This window comes from Dysidea avara, chromosome 10 (genome assembly GCF_963678975.1).
Source record: "Dysidea avara chromosome 10, odDysAvar1.4, whole genome shotgun sequence".
NCBI classification, from domain to species: Eukaryota; Metazoa; Porifera; class Demospongiae; order Dictyoceratida; family Dysideidae; genus Dysidea; species Dysidea avara.
The window spans coordinates 26768520-26784813 of NC_089281.1; the positions used below are offsets into that span (position 1 = coordinate 26768520).

General features: G+C 39.3%; 1 protein-coding gene across 1 annotated transcript in view; it reads left to right on the forward strand.

Moving 5' to 3' along the window:
• LOC136236873 (protein mono-ADP-ribosyltransferase PARP14-like) overlaps positions 1–16294 on the forward strand; it is a 290930-nt gene that overhangs the window by 187606 nt on the left and 87030 nt on the right. Inside the window, exon 16 of the mRNA XM_066027105.1 lies at positions 10957–13238. Within this exon, the coding sequence (XP_065883177.1) occupies positions 10957–13238 (2282 nt within the window). The remainder of the gene's footprint in view (positions 1–10956; positions 13239–16294) is intronic.

Below are 16294 nucleotides of genomic sequence, written 5' to 3' on the forward strand. Positions count from 1 at the left end.
TGTAGATGTATGCTATAACAAAAACCAAACAGAACTAGTATATTGAAACTATTAATTTAAAAAGGTAGAAGTAGGGATCCAAGCAATACAAAACAGTAGCGAAAAAAGAGATAAATGATGGTATTACAGCATAGCTCATTTGGCATTGAACAAAATAATTGTTATAACATGCTACTGTAGGGATTTTCTCACAGAGCTATGCTGATGATAAGGGGTGTGGTCATCATGATTGTATAAATAGATTGTTAAGAGAGGTAGTCTCCATACTAGATCACTATTAATCCATTAATGGGCATGACCTCAATCAAATCATGAAATTACAGGTATCTACCAAGCATAAGTGCTTTAAATAATTTGTGACATCTAAATATGCTGCTCACGGAAAGTGTTGATACAGTAAAGTAATGTCTCAATTTGGTTTCATTGCATGAAGAAGAGGATGAACAGCCTGATAGACAAGGCCCAGAGGGCATACACGTGTGGGAACCCCAAAAGGCACATGTCACTGGTGAGTTAGTTATTGTGACATAAAACGATGGTCATGTGTTGCTTCATTTGGACTCCAGTCTTGCAACTGTGGTCAGGCAGGCAGGCAGGCAGGCAGGCAGGCAGGCAGGCAGGCAGGCAGGCAGGCAGGCAGGCAGGCAGGCAGGCAGGCAGGCAGGCAGGCAGGCAGGCAGGCAGGCAGGCAGGCAGGCAGGCAGGCAGGCAGGCAGGCAGGCAGGCAGGCAGGCAGGCAGGCAGGCAGGCAGGCAGGCAGGCAGGCAGGCAGGCAGGCAGGCAGGCAGGCAGGCAGGCAGGCAGGCAGGCAGGCAGGCAGGCAGGCAGGCAGGCAGGCAGGCAGGCAGGCAGGCAGATGAAAATTCAACTTTTGGTGATTTTTAAAATGTTATAGCCAGTCACTTGTGTTTTCTTGTTTTTGATGCTGTATTTTATGTAAAAGATGGACTAATAGTATTCCATAAGGTGGTTTATGTCACGTAAGATGTTTCTATAGCTTTTGCTTCCCATACATTAACAAGTGGAGAAAAGAACTATGCACAGCTAGAAAAGGAAGCTCTGGCTTTAATCTTTAGTGTTAAAAAGTTTCCAGAAAGGATTTCATCTCTTGTACATATTCCAATTCTGACTTTGAGTTTTTTGAGTTTCTTTTAAAGATATTGTCTGAGTAAGTAGTTCTATTTGATTCAAAGAGGATCAAATCTAGTGCCAGGTACCACCTACACTAGTATTTTCCAATAGTATATATGTCTTGTAATCTCTACCTGTGATGCAGCTATTAATTGGAGCGTGTAGGACAAAAAAAAGAATTTAGCTTATTGACGTAATAATTCATGGTTCAGTGAGTTTGCATGGATACAAGAATTGTTTGTCTTGTTTTAAAAAGACTTATATGAAAATATTTAAATTCTTGTTAAAGCGTCGCGTCAAGTGCAATATGGAAATTATAGCATGAGGTTGTGGTCAAAAGACAAATATAACATGAGGTAAAGCTGAGTGCTACATTTGGCTCAAGACCACACCAGAGTGCTGTATTTTCCGTAGTGCAAAAACGTACATGATGCTTTAATGAGACAGGAGGATGAGGAGAGCAACTGAGGAAGGCTAGCTATGGTGTACATGAATGATGGACAGTTTGTATAATTATCTAATCATTGTTCACAAATGTGGCTATCAATGTGACAAAGTTGAAGGTGTCAATATCAAGCAGCCACTAAATCTAGCCAATGGGGGGACTTACAATAATGGACAATCTGGTGAATTTAAGACTGAATCATATGATCATCATAGTGGAATTACAAACGTTTTATTTATTAAGGGGTCATCCATAATTTTCAGCCTTTATGCAAGTGTACAAAGAGTACTCTTTTTTCTAACCCCCTCCCCCTAGCTCAAAGCATACTGTTTAGTGTTGCTTGTCAGTTTAACCCGGTCAGCAGGTCTTACCCTGTTGTGAGCTGGTTGCCACCGTCAACAGATGGTGGTTGTTTTGGTAGGTGTACAGGGTTCCATGGATTCTCCTATTAATTCTCAAATAGGCCCCTTTTCAACAATTTTACGTGATGTATACAGCATGTTTTACTACAAAGGCTTGGAAGTAGGAATGCTTGAGGATTCTAACATTCTCTGAAGCCACAAGAATTTCCGCATGCCACAATGTTCCTAATAGAAACCCTGCACTGTCACACCCTGAGCTAGCCTCAAGATGGAAAAGACAATGGAAAAAATGGGGGATTTCCTAAGCTCCCTGCTGGGACTGTCTGTGGTGCATGCTTCACCTCCCCACACCCCCGTTATTAATTTTATTTATTTATTTATTTTTGGGGCAATACATTACCCCACCAAACAATCCCTTTGTGATTATCATCTAAAAATACTAATATGAGATAGTTGGTAGAGGGGAGTGGTATGGGTGGGACAAGATTCGCTATGCCATGTAGCACCATGTGTTCTAACACCTCTCCACGCGCTTTTTTCTCGTAATGCATGTGCAATGTTATTCTCCAATTATTGCCAACCCTTCTCACGTGTGTGCCTGCCCAATCTTCCCCCTAGTCATGGTGGAGCTTGGGGTTAGTCACTATCATAATACACACACACATGCTTGACTGCCACATTAACCTAGTTTAACTAGTTAAACTCCATTTAATGTTGCTTGTCAGTTTAACCCGGTCAGCAGGTCTTACCCTGTTGTGAGCGGGTTGCCTCCGTCAACAGATGGTGGTTGTTTTGGTAGGTGTGCAGGGTTCCATGGATTCTCTTATTAATTCTCAAATAGGCCCCTTTTCAACAATTTTACATGGTGTATACAGCATGTTTTACTACAAAGGCCACTGAACTATGTTGAACTGCTTGTATCAAATGAACCATGTTGAACCGCTCTGGAATGGACCTGCTAGGGATGGTTCAATCTAGTTCTACATACCCAATATAAACAGTTGTGACCTTGCAATTCAGCTTAGTTCTAATAAACAGAATAAGATGTGAAAAAATACAGCTAAAATGCATATGGTGACTGTAATGATGAAATGAGGCGAGCATGAGTTCTCCTGTGCATGTTGCTCACTCCTTAACCCAAGTAGTATAATTATAAGCACTGGTATCAGGGGATCAACAGGGGGTTAGGTTATGCTCCCCTGGTAAAGCTAGACTGACTGTGAGAGCAATTTAAGTTGTTAAATTCTATCAAAGTATTGTATATTAAAAATTTGCTTGACTGCATGTTGTATCAGGGTGAGTGTTCTATATTAGGTGACTACTCCACTAGAGTATATCGATCTTGCTTGACCAGTTTCTGAAAAGTAAACCTCAGTAGCTATCCACTTGGAGCTGCACTGGATGGACTCTTACTATGTACACTATCAGTTGACTAAATAGCATACAAACCCTGTCAATAGATGCTTTCAATGCATCTAATGGTCCAACATAACTCCCAGTTCAGTGACTTCAGATACAAATACCTAGTGAGGCGGCTGCCTCACCTGCCTACACCTCAGCAGGGATACAATTAATATGTAACTGATATCGGATCAACTATAGGTACACCTGTAGTAATTAGAAGGTAGATTCATTGTCTGTACTAGCTAGCTCTATAAATGCTTCAAAGAATCTGCTCAAAGTGTGGTGTAAGGAGGTTTGTACTATGCATTATGCTGACTGCAGGATGAATGAAGCTATAGGTTGCCATTGGAGAATAATTGGACTTGAAGCGTTGTGCCATTATGATTTAAAATGAAGACTGGTGTTGGGTTATATAGTCTGTGGGAGGAATAGTAAACATCGGTGCTGCTCAGCATTATAGCATCTCTCAAGTAGGAGACACTAAACCATTCATGTAGAGTACTACACAGTTGCCTGGAGTGTGTGTGTATGTCCATCCCATTTATCCCTCAGAATCTGCAGTCACAGATGAGGTAGTGGAGCTGGCTGGTGGCCGTAAACAAAAGAACAAATGCAGGTTACCATGGGAGATGTGGTCAGCTGTGCTATTATTGTACACCTGCAAAGTGCCTACAGGCTACACCAATCTCGAAATTAGTAAAACAAGAACCACAGGCTGCATTACAAGTATGTGGTAGCTTTATAGTGTCTATTCCCAGCAGTGACAACTCTGGAATGGTCAAACTCAAATTGTACCTGACTTCTTCCACAAAGCTCAAACAGTTGGATTTTTCTTTTTTACAATTACTATGACGTTATATTTTGACCCCATGTAGTGGTAGATGCCATTTTTTGTTTGTTTGTTTTGTTTTGCTTGCCAAAACACACCACAATCTGGCACCTCTGTTTGAATCAGATGATTGAGAGTCCGGGAACTATTGTTCCAACAAAAGTAGACTCAACCCATTCCAATCAGCTAAGGTTTGCCACCAACACAGATCAGTTCAAACTTTATCATTCAGAAGTATATTTAGTGTTGGCTGCTGTTGCATACACGCGGAACATAAATGATTTGGCACAACCAACAACCTCCATGGCTTGCTTTTCCCACACAATCTGTCCTACACCCTAGCCATAATATATAAGTACAATTCAATGCCCCTGGAATGCCTTAATATTTGCAGATTAGAAAAAATTGTATACAAGTTGTGCTACCCATTAGAGCTGCTCTAGACAGTCCAAGGTGTACATAGCTCCACAATACCTTATCCAAGTGCCCACCAGATAGGGAGTCTACATACCAAATTTAAAGAATATCTTCCTAGCCATTTCTGAGATGCAAGTGGCCAAAGTTTCATTTTAATTTCTTTGCTTTTTTTCTTTCTTCTTCACTTCGCACACAAGAAGCAACAATCTAGTGGAAGCAACAGTCATGAACAATTTATACATAGTGTGTTTCCAAGGCAATTTTTTTTTGAGTTTGTTTACAAGTTGCAAGATAGATGGTAAAACACTGGGGTCATTTGAGTGATCAAACTCACTGGGTGTTGTTTGGAATGGCTAAGCTTGCTGGCCTCATCCCAGGTGCAACATGCTTGGTTTTGTATTTGTCAATTCTCCGTCTTATATCCTTTTAATTAGCTTGGTTAGCACTGGCCATAGTCTCTGTTGTATCTTTGGTATGAACAATATCTATGGGGTCGGGATCCTTGAAATGGCCGACAGGTTAGAGAATTGGTAATTAGGTACCTCACATAAGTTTTTCCTAACCAAATATCATTACGTGAATGGGCAACATGTGCCATGCCATTTAAAACATTTATTTTCTTCATTTACTTAAGTATTGCGAATCGCAAAACATATTGTCTGTAGTCACCTTAGTAACACACAAATACATTTAAGTTATTATGAATATATAGATGTACAAGAATGACTATCTCCAACTGCATATGAAATTACCAACATGTGCAATTATATCTACACACATGCATGCGCATAAGTATTATATACACACACACACACACACAAATATATAAATAGGTGGTCTATCCCTTTAGGGGAGGGGGTGGGGGGCAATACCTTTTCTGCACAGATGAAAACTCTTGTCACCAGTCAACACTGATTGCCACTTAAGCTCAATTGTCACTGTTGCAAGTTACACCCTCTGCCAATTATTGCAGTTTGTATGCTAATGAGGAGGCACTACGGAGGCGCACACATTCACCCAGCATTCCACGCTGGGGCACTGCAGACCCTGAGACCAAGGAGTATTCATTATATTAAGGTCCCAAACGGCATCTATGGAGGAATGGAGGTGGTCGCATATTGTCTGTACCATTACCTCAGACACACTTATTTGTTGTAAATGTAATACATCAGAATGACTACAAATGAAAGTACGAACATCTAACATACACTATATATTACACACACACACACACACACACACACACACACACACACACACACACACACACACACACACACACACACACACACACACACACACACACACACACACACACACACACACACACACACACACACACACACACACACACACACACACACACACACACACACACACACACACACACACACACACACCCATATTAGTATGTATCAGTGTTCTATTCTTTTAGGGGGGGGGGGGGGGGGGGGGGGCAGTACCTTAATCTGTCCAGCTGAATGCTCTTTGTTACCGATCAACATTGATTGCTTGTTGCAAATTACCCTTTGCCAAATCATTGCAGTTGGTATGCTAATAAGGAGGCACTATGGAGGCACACACATTCACCCAGCGGTCCGCGCTGGGGCACTGCAGACCCTGAGACCAAGGAGTATTCATTATATTAAGGTCCCAAATGGCATCTATGGAGGAGTGGAGGTGGTCGCATATTGTCTGTACTATTACCTCACACACTTATTTTGTTGTAAATGTAATACATGTACCAGAATGACTACAAATGAAAATACTAACATCTAACATACACCATATATTACACACACCCATATTAGTATGTATCAGTGTTCTATTCTTTTAAGGGGGGGATGTGGGGGCAGTACCTTAATCTTCCCAGGTGAACGCTCTTTGTTACCGATCAACATTGATTGCTTGTTGCAAATTACCCTTTGCCAAATTATTGCAGTTTGTATGCTAAGGAGGCATGTGTTAAGGCACTACAGAGGCGCACACATTCACCTGGTGGTCCACGCCAGGGCACTGCGGACCCTGAGACCAAGGAGTGTCCCTGATAGTAAGGTCCCAACAGCATCTACGGAAGGGGAGTCGCCTACGAACAACAAAGACAAATATATTGTAGCTAATTAGAACTTGCTTGGCATCATTGATACATAGGTTTAGTTGTTAAAAACGGAGCAATCTTGTAACCTCCTGGACGATTGTGGGGACGTTATTCCGCCTTAGGGGAGCTGTTTAATAGCCTCAGTTGGTTCCTGTGTTAGCAATAACTTCCGTTAAGTTCCCTGACTTTTCTGTTATCTCCTGCTACTGCACCTCTTCTGGCCATCTTTTAGGCAGAATATCGATGAATGTACTGGTGGTAACGTCCAGTCTAGTTCGCTGACTTTTCTGTGACACCCTCTCGTGTGTCACTTAGGCGGCACATCAATGAATGTCTCATTGAGTTGGCAGCCGGCGTTGAACTTCCGGTATAGTTCCAAGACTGTTTCATTTTCTGCCGTAAAGCCCCTCTTGCAGCGTCCTTTTTTAGGCAGTATGTTAACGAAACGACAAGATTCGCTATGCCATGTAGCACCATGTGTTCTAACACCTCTCCACGCGCCTTTTTCTCGTAATGCATGTGCAATGTTATTCTCCAATTATTGCCAACCCTTCTCACGTGTGTGCCTGCCCAATTATTATTATTATTATTTATTATTATCAATTTTTCCAAAGATGGGTAACACAAAAGGCAATACTGCCTGTACAAGGTGATCCCCAACACAGAACATACATTCACATGTACAATTACACACAAACAAATACAAAAGGAACATGAACTACTTAATAATTACAAAATCAATAAACCTAATTACAAAAAAAGATAATGTTTTAACCTAGTCTTAAAACTGCCAGCAGTCCTTTGAGATAAAATTTCAAAAGGAATTGAGTTCCAAAGAAAAGGTGTAGTCACAAAAAATGAGTGCCGAAATGCGTTGATAGTTGACCACGCAAGATTTAATGTCAAAGCATGTGACCTCGTAGCCAATGTGTTAAAATGAAAATACCTTGAGAAATTGATGGCAGTTCTTTTATGATAAATGGAGTAGAGGGTCCAGATAGATATATAGCTTTGACATGTTTTAAGTGAAGGCCATCCCAGTTCACTGATGCAAACCGACGACGACTTAGACCATTTTTGAGCAGCTGCATCCCAAAAGCTTTTAATCCAGCGTGCAGCTCTATTTTGCACCGATTCCAACAAACTAATATCCTGTGCTGTGTACGGTGCCCACACTACGCAAGCATATTCAAGGTAGGGTCTAACCAGTGCTTTGTAAGCACTAACTTTAGCTGCTTGGGTACAACCAAACATAGCACGGCGTATACGGTTCAGGCACTTAGTAGCTTTACTGACTACATATCGACAATGATCATTCCACCTAAGTTTTGAGCTGATTACAATGCCAAGATATTTAACTTTCTGTGACCATGGAATTGGATGAGATCCAATAAAGTACTCAAAGTTGATTGGATGGTGTTTATTAGTGATGTTAACTGCTTCACACTTCTTTGGATTTAATTTAGGAAGCCACTTCAAAGACCAATTATAGACACTTGACAAATCCTCCTGTAACTTTAAACAATCATCATAACACGACACCCGAGAATAGAGTGAAATATCATCAGCAAAAGATTTAATTGACGAATGCTTGACAACGTGTCTAATGTCATCAATATATAAGATGAAGAACAGAGGACCCAAAATGGAGCCCTGAGGAACTCCGGACGCCACAGGGAGCCACTCTGAAAACTGACCATTTACAACAACCCTCTGAGAACGTGTGGTAAGAAAACAGTTAACCCAACCAAGCAATTCACCAGATATACCCAGGGCCTGCAGTTTTAACAAAAGCCGATGGTGAGGCACACTATCAAATGCCTTTGCAAAATCCAAGAATAAGCAGTCACTAAGCAATCTTCCCCCTAGTCATGGTGGAGCTTCGGGCTAGTCACTATCATAATACACACACGCATGCTTGACTGCCACATTAATCTAGTTTAACTAGTTAAACTCCATATAAATGGTGATGTTATACCATTACATTATTAATATATCACATTGAACTTAACATAAAAAGTAATTACACCAACAGAAATTGTTTTATAATAAAGTATACAACAGGACAACATTATACTGTAGGTATATTTTAATACTCAAGACACTGGTAGCCACTTCATAAAATACATGTAACGATGTCTGTTATGTCTTCTTGGGCCTTCCTCTCCCTAACTTATGGCTCTTCTCATTTTGATGTGAGATACCGTGAAGCAAATGTTTCTGCACAAACTGGGAATTTATTGTTAACCTTTGTCTTCTTAGATGCATGCAGAGTATCATCTGAAGTCAGCTCAGCTCTTGACCTAATCCCACCATGGATCAATCGTAAATGTCTTTCTTTGTCATTTTCACTTGTAACATTATAGTCAGAGTTGAGGAATCAGTTGGTGTGGCAACTACAGACTTCCCATATATGGGCTATCCACAACTGTCACAGCTATGCACTGTCAACAAATTAGTCCCCACAAAATCCAGCCTACCATACCCAATAGTTGGGCACTAAATTAAACCCACAACAACACTTTTAACAGGTAGAAAACAAAAAATACAGGGTGTATACTAAAGCAGCAGCTTATATTTAGCTAGGGCTATAGCATTAAATTAGTATCAATATTGTTTAGTATAGAGAAAGTACAGGACATGTACAGGTAAGTGTGCATTATATACAGTGTACCTGTACCCATTGTTATAATACAACATAAATTATGTTTCTATTATACCTGTACTTTAAAAATGATTCTTGTCTTCGTTTTTCTCATCATTTCTTCAGTTAGTTTCATGGTAGCTTAGTACTCTTCTTCGGATTTTGAAGCTAGTTTCTAGTCATCTTGAGCCTGTTTAACAGCATCAGCTCGCTTTAGTCTACACTTTAAGTACTTTTGCATTAATGAAGTGCTGATATCGATGACTGGATCCTTATGAACCGAGTTAGGATTTCTCACCAGCTGAGACAAAACCCTTCTGTCGCCATTAATTTTAGCTAAAATCAAACACATGACCATCAGCCTTTTAAAACCGTACATCAATTTTTACCCCCTCCCCCCAGCGTACGGTTTGTATGCTCGCATTAAGGCTGAAAATTATGGATGACCCTAAGGCTTTACAGCACAAGTACGGAAGGTCTGTAGGACGCCTGGTCCTACAGCCTGTCTAAAGTTGTTACATTTGTTTGCATAGCCATGTTTTTTTTGTTAATTGTTATGGTAAGGTTGTTGACACCTTTGTTAGTGGGGATAACTGTAGTAATTCAGTGTCTTCGTGGGTTGTGTTTATGGTTGTGGCACATTCACATAAAGTGTGTTTTATTGCCATACAAAGGAAAATAAAGTACTCTTTGATGGAAAATATAGCACACTTTGGCACAATATCATCATACATTTAGTGGTAATAAGTATTGTGCAAGAATAACTCACAATGAAAGTCGCACTTAGCTAGTTGAGCCATGCACTTTTACATTTAGGCCACAAAACGTACTACCAAGAGTTTGTAAATAAATATATGAACTCTTGTTACTACTTGATTGATTAAATTTTAGCATCAAGTAGATTCTGTTTGATACCTAGGAGTTATAATTGGCTCTACACCATCCTGGACCTTACACATCTCTAATCTGGTCTCTAGAATAAAATCTTGAATTGTCTCCATCCTTCGCTATGGGTCACTGCCACCAGCTGTACTCTGTGTACTTTATACTGCTTTTGTGATGCCTTTGCTTGATTGCTGTGATATTGTTTGGTGTCTTACTACTGCTAAATTGACCAGTATGACTAAATGAGTACATTCCAAGTTCATTAAGAAATCCCACCATCCTTTACTTTAACAGAGCATCAACATTATCATACTGTTATTCAAGTTTTCAAGTCCATACACAAATTTTCTCCATCATATTTACAAGATATTTTCAGTACTTTAAAGACATGACTGGTCATGTTGGCCATAATACCAATCATCGCTTTACTCCCAGTGTGTATACCAATTTTAGGAAAGGTCCTTTTATTATCATGGGTGTGTTCTCTGGAACAATCTACAATCAACTGTTGTGGAGGCTCCTACTCTTTCATCTCTCAAAAAGTTTTATTGGCATTGATATTAAGTATTATTTCTTTGTATTGGCTTTGTGTGTGTGCATATTTATTTTTGGTGGTATGTCTGTAGTTGTATTTGTATTTTGTACTCTTCTTCTTTTGGCTCCACTGAAAATCAGTATTTGGTTACTGAGTGGACCCCTTGTTTAAAAATTAAAATTACAATTACAATTTTCATTATGTAGGTGTTCAGGCTGTGCTGCAAATGAAGCATACTAGACTGGGTCCCAAAGTTGCTATACAGGTATATGACAGGTTTTCAGTTACTAATAATCATGAATCAAGTCATTTTGAAGGAGTTGATCATGACCTCACAGATCACACACCTGCTACTCCTGTTCATCGAATGGTGTCACATGTCATGGCACATTTTTTACAGCAGCATCAATCATCTCTGTGTGAATTGGTAGAACAAGTACATGCACAGATAAGTTTTCACATTAATGACACATCTGAAGTTGGTTTTATATTTTTGCTACCATTAAAAGGAAGTGAACAAATCAGAAATTGGAACATAAATTGTGAGGCCAAGTTGGATTTATTTTTTAAAGATCTTAGTTACTCTTCAGTATTAGTGTATCCACAGTTGCTTCCTAAGCTACAAGAAACTGTTGAAGACACAAAATCTAACACATCACTTTGTGTTGTGTTTACAAAAGACTACACAACACTACAAATTGCTGGTTACAGTGATGATGTCAATGAACTTTTGATGAAAATTAAACACATTGAAGCAGAGTTGATTATTAAAGAAGAGTCTATTCCTATGGAGAAGGAGAAGATATCATATATTAATCAAACACAAATAGAACAGTTAAGAGACAATTACCCATGCATAAGTATCACAGTCAATATTGATGATGGTGTGGTCATTGTGACTGGCAAACAGAAGGACATTGAAACTTTCAAGCAATCATTAGAAAAAGTGAAATGTTTTACTTCTTCTGTAATGATTTCTTCAGAGGTGGTGAAGTATCTTTCATTGTCAGGTGACCAAAATGTTATTAACAAATTACTGCAACAAGAAGAGTCAACAGCTACCACTTACTTTGATCAAAACTCGTGTGCTCTTTTTGTTTTGGCATGTGAGAAAGCTGTTGCATCCGAACTAGCGAATCGTCTTGAAAGAATTGTTGGTGCTGATACAATAAAAATTGCAATCCCATTAAAAATTTCTCAAGACCGCCAACTGTTAGCTTTATGTGATGAAATCAAGAAAACTTACACTGTAGATATAGTTTCTTTACCTTCTGAAATTCAGATTATTGGTGACCATCAACAGATCAGTACAGTGAAGCATAAACTCCTTCAGTACATACGAACAGAGTATTATGGTAAACGAGGGCTACTAGTCAGCACAGGTCAGTGGAGGTTCATATCAGAGCACCTCACCCCACAATGGAATAAGATCGCACACAAACTTGAAACTGACCCTCAGTATCAAGATGTGATGGTGCAGTTTCCCAAAGTCACTGATGATGATCCTGTTATCCTCTTAGAAGGTGAAGAGTCATTGATTATTTCATTGTTTCAACAGATTGCCACATTGGTTAATTCCATTTGTACCAATGATTCTCCCATGATCATTGAGCGACCTGGTTTGTTCCAGTTTTTAGCAACATCTGAGGCAAAGTTTGCAATCAAAGGAATTGAGGCATCTATACCTGCTTGTATTGAATGCACCATTAAACCAATAGTAGAACCCATTGTTAATGATGGTAAGAAAACCAGTGAAATTTGTAAAGGTACAACCAAAGAAGGTAAAAGAGTTACACTGGTCATAGGAGATATTGAAAATTTCAAGGTGGATGTCATAGTGAATGCTGCTAATACTAGTTTGTCCCATACTTCTGGTGTAGCATTGGCCATATCCAAAAAAGGTGGTCCCAAAATCCAGAAAGATTCAGAAAAGTACATTAGGCTACATGGTATACTACAGGAGGGTGATGCAATACTCAGAGATGAGGTTGGCGATCTTTCTTGCAAGAAGATAGTTTACGCTGTAGGGCCAGCTTGGAAAAATGGCACACATTTTGAGGATCAAGTGCTCAAAAACACTTGCAAAGAGAGCTTAAATTTAGGACACAAGTATGAAAGTTATGCATTTCCAGCCATCAGTTCTGGTTTTCCACTTGATGTATGTGCCAATACCATGATCCAGGCGTTTTGTGCATGGAGTGAGGACTTTCCTCACTCAACCCTTCACGACATTTATATTGTGATACATGATCATGTTGCTGCAGCGTTCACTGATGCTATGAAAAAGTATCTCTATGTGTTTCATCAGTTTAATGTTCCAGCTACTCCTAGCAAAACACCTGCTTCATTGTTTCCCTTAGGTGGTAAAAAGCACAAGAAGAAAAGCCCACAAAGTGATGCATTCTCAGTAGATTCAGTCCTTACTTCTGCAAGCAGTTTTCAGTGGGTGCCAATTGAAGTATACAAAGGAGAACTACTCAAGAAAGAAGTAAGCATGATGCTGCATGTTACCATCTACGTAGTTGTACTATACTTGCTCTAAGTATATGTGCTTCTCTCAGCAAAACTAGTTACAAGTATACTTTTCAATGCAACAAAGGTCTAAAAGTAATTTAAGTATGCTACTTTGAAAAATATGCAAGTTCTGATTGAACGATTACTCAGAGAAGTAAGTGCCATCTTATTAGCCTTCTCATTAAGAGTTCAAATATTATTGTTTCATTTCTGTACCCTTAGGGTATGCATGTTACGTGCATTTGTTTACAATGCGGTAGACATAAAATCACCATTCTCCCTTTTCCATTTGAAAGACCTACTTGTATGTGCAAGAGATTATTAGGCCATAACTATATATATATCTTGGTGGATTTGTCTAATGTAAATGAAAGTTATGGATGCAAATTTAAGCACCAGTAGTTAATTTTCAGCATAGTTGCTGTACAAATCAATTTCTTTACTGTTTAGCACTACAATTCCAAAATGTCTCACAATAATAGGCCAAAACTTTGATAGCCCATTCCTTTGATACTATAGTGTTGTAAACTGATATCAAAAAACCAGTTATTAACCCGTTAAGTAGAATTCGAGGAAAATGGGAACAGAAAGTGGGAATAGGAGTGATCTAAAGAAAATGCCTGATAAAAGTCATCATGCAATATACAGGCAGCACAGTGTTTTTTTGCAGCACTGTTTGGATCCTACACTGTAATAGAGCAGTCACCTGCATTGAAATACTCTAGTAGAGCAGTCAAGAATGTTTTGTTAACTATCCCACCAGGGACCCACATTGATGGCTTGTGAATTGATGGACTATACTGTCATACGTAGATTAGACCTGTGCCAAAAAACAGTGCAGATGTAAAAAAAGGCGAGGCCAAGAATGCACAAGTACATGTTCATGAAGTAACTACAACCAAAAGACGTGATATCAAAATCTGGCCAAGAAAGCATTTACAGTATAGGCACTTTTGTGCATTCATTTTCTATATGCTTCACATTATCACATCCAGCTAGTTGTACATGTGTGCTTGCAATATAAACACTACTACTGAGACGATAAAAGATATTGCACTGCATTGTTACCAAACTTTTAACTAAAAATTTACAATTGGTTTCTACTTGGCCATCTTTTTATTTTAATATACAGTGCAAAAAGATGGCCAAGTAGAAACCAATTGTAAATTTTTAGTTAAATTAATTTTGGTAACAATGCAGTGTAATATCTATTCTTTTATCGTCTCAGTAGTATTGTTTATATTGCAAGCACACATGTACAACTAGCAGGATGTGATAATGTGAAGCATATAGAAAATGAATGCACAAAAGTGCCTATACTGTAAATGCTTTCTTGGCCAGATTTTGATATCACGTCTTTTGGTTGTAGTTACTCCATGAACATGTACTTATGCATTCTTGGCCTTGCCTTTTTTTACAGCTGCGCTGTTTTTGGCACAGGATATCACTACTTTTTGTTGAATAGAGAATATACAGTTAGGTATTATATTACATAGGAGACACTGCATGCATAATAACAGCTTCAGCAACAGATTAGCTAGCTAAATTAGTAGTAAAAGCTTCCAAGTTAAGTGTTTAGAAGTGCTACTAAAAATGACTTGCTAAGAGAAAATTCATTCAAACTGTGAAAATAATGTTCAAATTCCTGCAAGGACTCACGTGATATCTTGCAAGGATGCTCACCATGATGAACTTGTACAGGCTGCTGGAGGTGTCTTTGTCCCCCTTGTCCCCCTGGTGGTTGAGTCCTTGGGTTTGTGGTCTGCTGCTAGTCGTCCTGTCTTGCAGGATATTGCTTTGAAGACAACCACCAGGAGTGGAATTTCTCGTGGCCTAGCGTACCGCCATCTGCTAGAGCAACTCTCTGTTTGTCTGTGTCGCCACAATGCCCGGACATTTTTACATCTATTTAGCCTGTTGCCTGGCAGTCCTTTGTGGGAGTTGAACTCTGTTTCATGCTCCCACTCCCTGCAGTTTGGTCAGTAGTCTGCAGGGCTTTCTTCTTAAGGCCCCTGTCCGGGGGTTTGCTGTGTGTGCTGGTGGTCCATGCGGTTTTTTTGTAGGTCTGTGTAGGCTCTGTAGGTTTAGCTGCTTTTTTCTGCTTTTTGTCTTTTATAAATTAAATTAGGTTTAACTTCTAGCTAGAGATCGGGGAGGATGGGAGTACCATTAGGGCCGGAATAATGTTTAATTTCTAGCTAGGTTTAACTTCTAGCTAGAGATCAGGGAGGATGGGAGTGCCATTAGGGGGGGTGGTAGGGTAACACATTGGTAGGTGCATAATGAGTTTGCATCATACACCTTGTGTTGAAATTTAGTCTGTCTTGCTTTTTTCATGCTTATAACAGCTAATGTGCTTATTCTCAAACAATCAGGACTGGAAAACTACAAATTGTCTTCTATTTTTATCTATCAACTATCCAATCACTGCTGGTTTATTAAAATTTCCTTTGCTGTTGTAACTTGTTTACGATTATGCTATAACCATTAGTCCCTCCTAGTTTATATGTCTCCTAGCAACAAAAATTGTTATGTCAACAATGTAGGTGAAAACCACAAAAAAGTCAAGTAATATATTCCACAATTGGTCATCAACTTCTGCAGTATGCTGAATACATCTTTGAAATGGCTATGTGGGATGCTCACTCTAATAATAATCATAATAGTGGAAGTAAGTGTTTGTTGACATGTTAGTCTGACTATATGATTACATGTTTTTAGTTAGCTGTGCATTACCATACTGTATCCCTTTCTGTATATGCAGGGTGGATACTGATGTTGTGACTGTTGGCGAGTGAGTTTATGGTCAATGGACAAATCACACAAATGGTGAAGAAAAATTAATACGTGGTACCAAGACCCCATTATGAACTCTTGGTGGTACTTCATAGCCAAACACTAGTGTATCTGGCTTCTTGTGCTATTGTAGTCATTTTTTTTAATTTTATGGGATCATCATAATGTAAATGTTTACTATTACAGCATATTCATGCCAACGTTGAAACCGGGTCACTACTGCTGACCCGGATG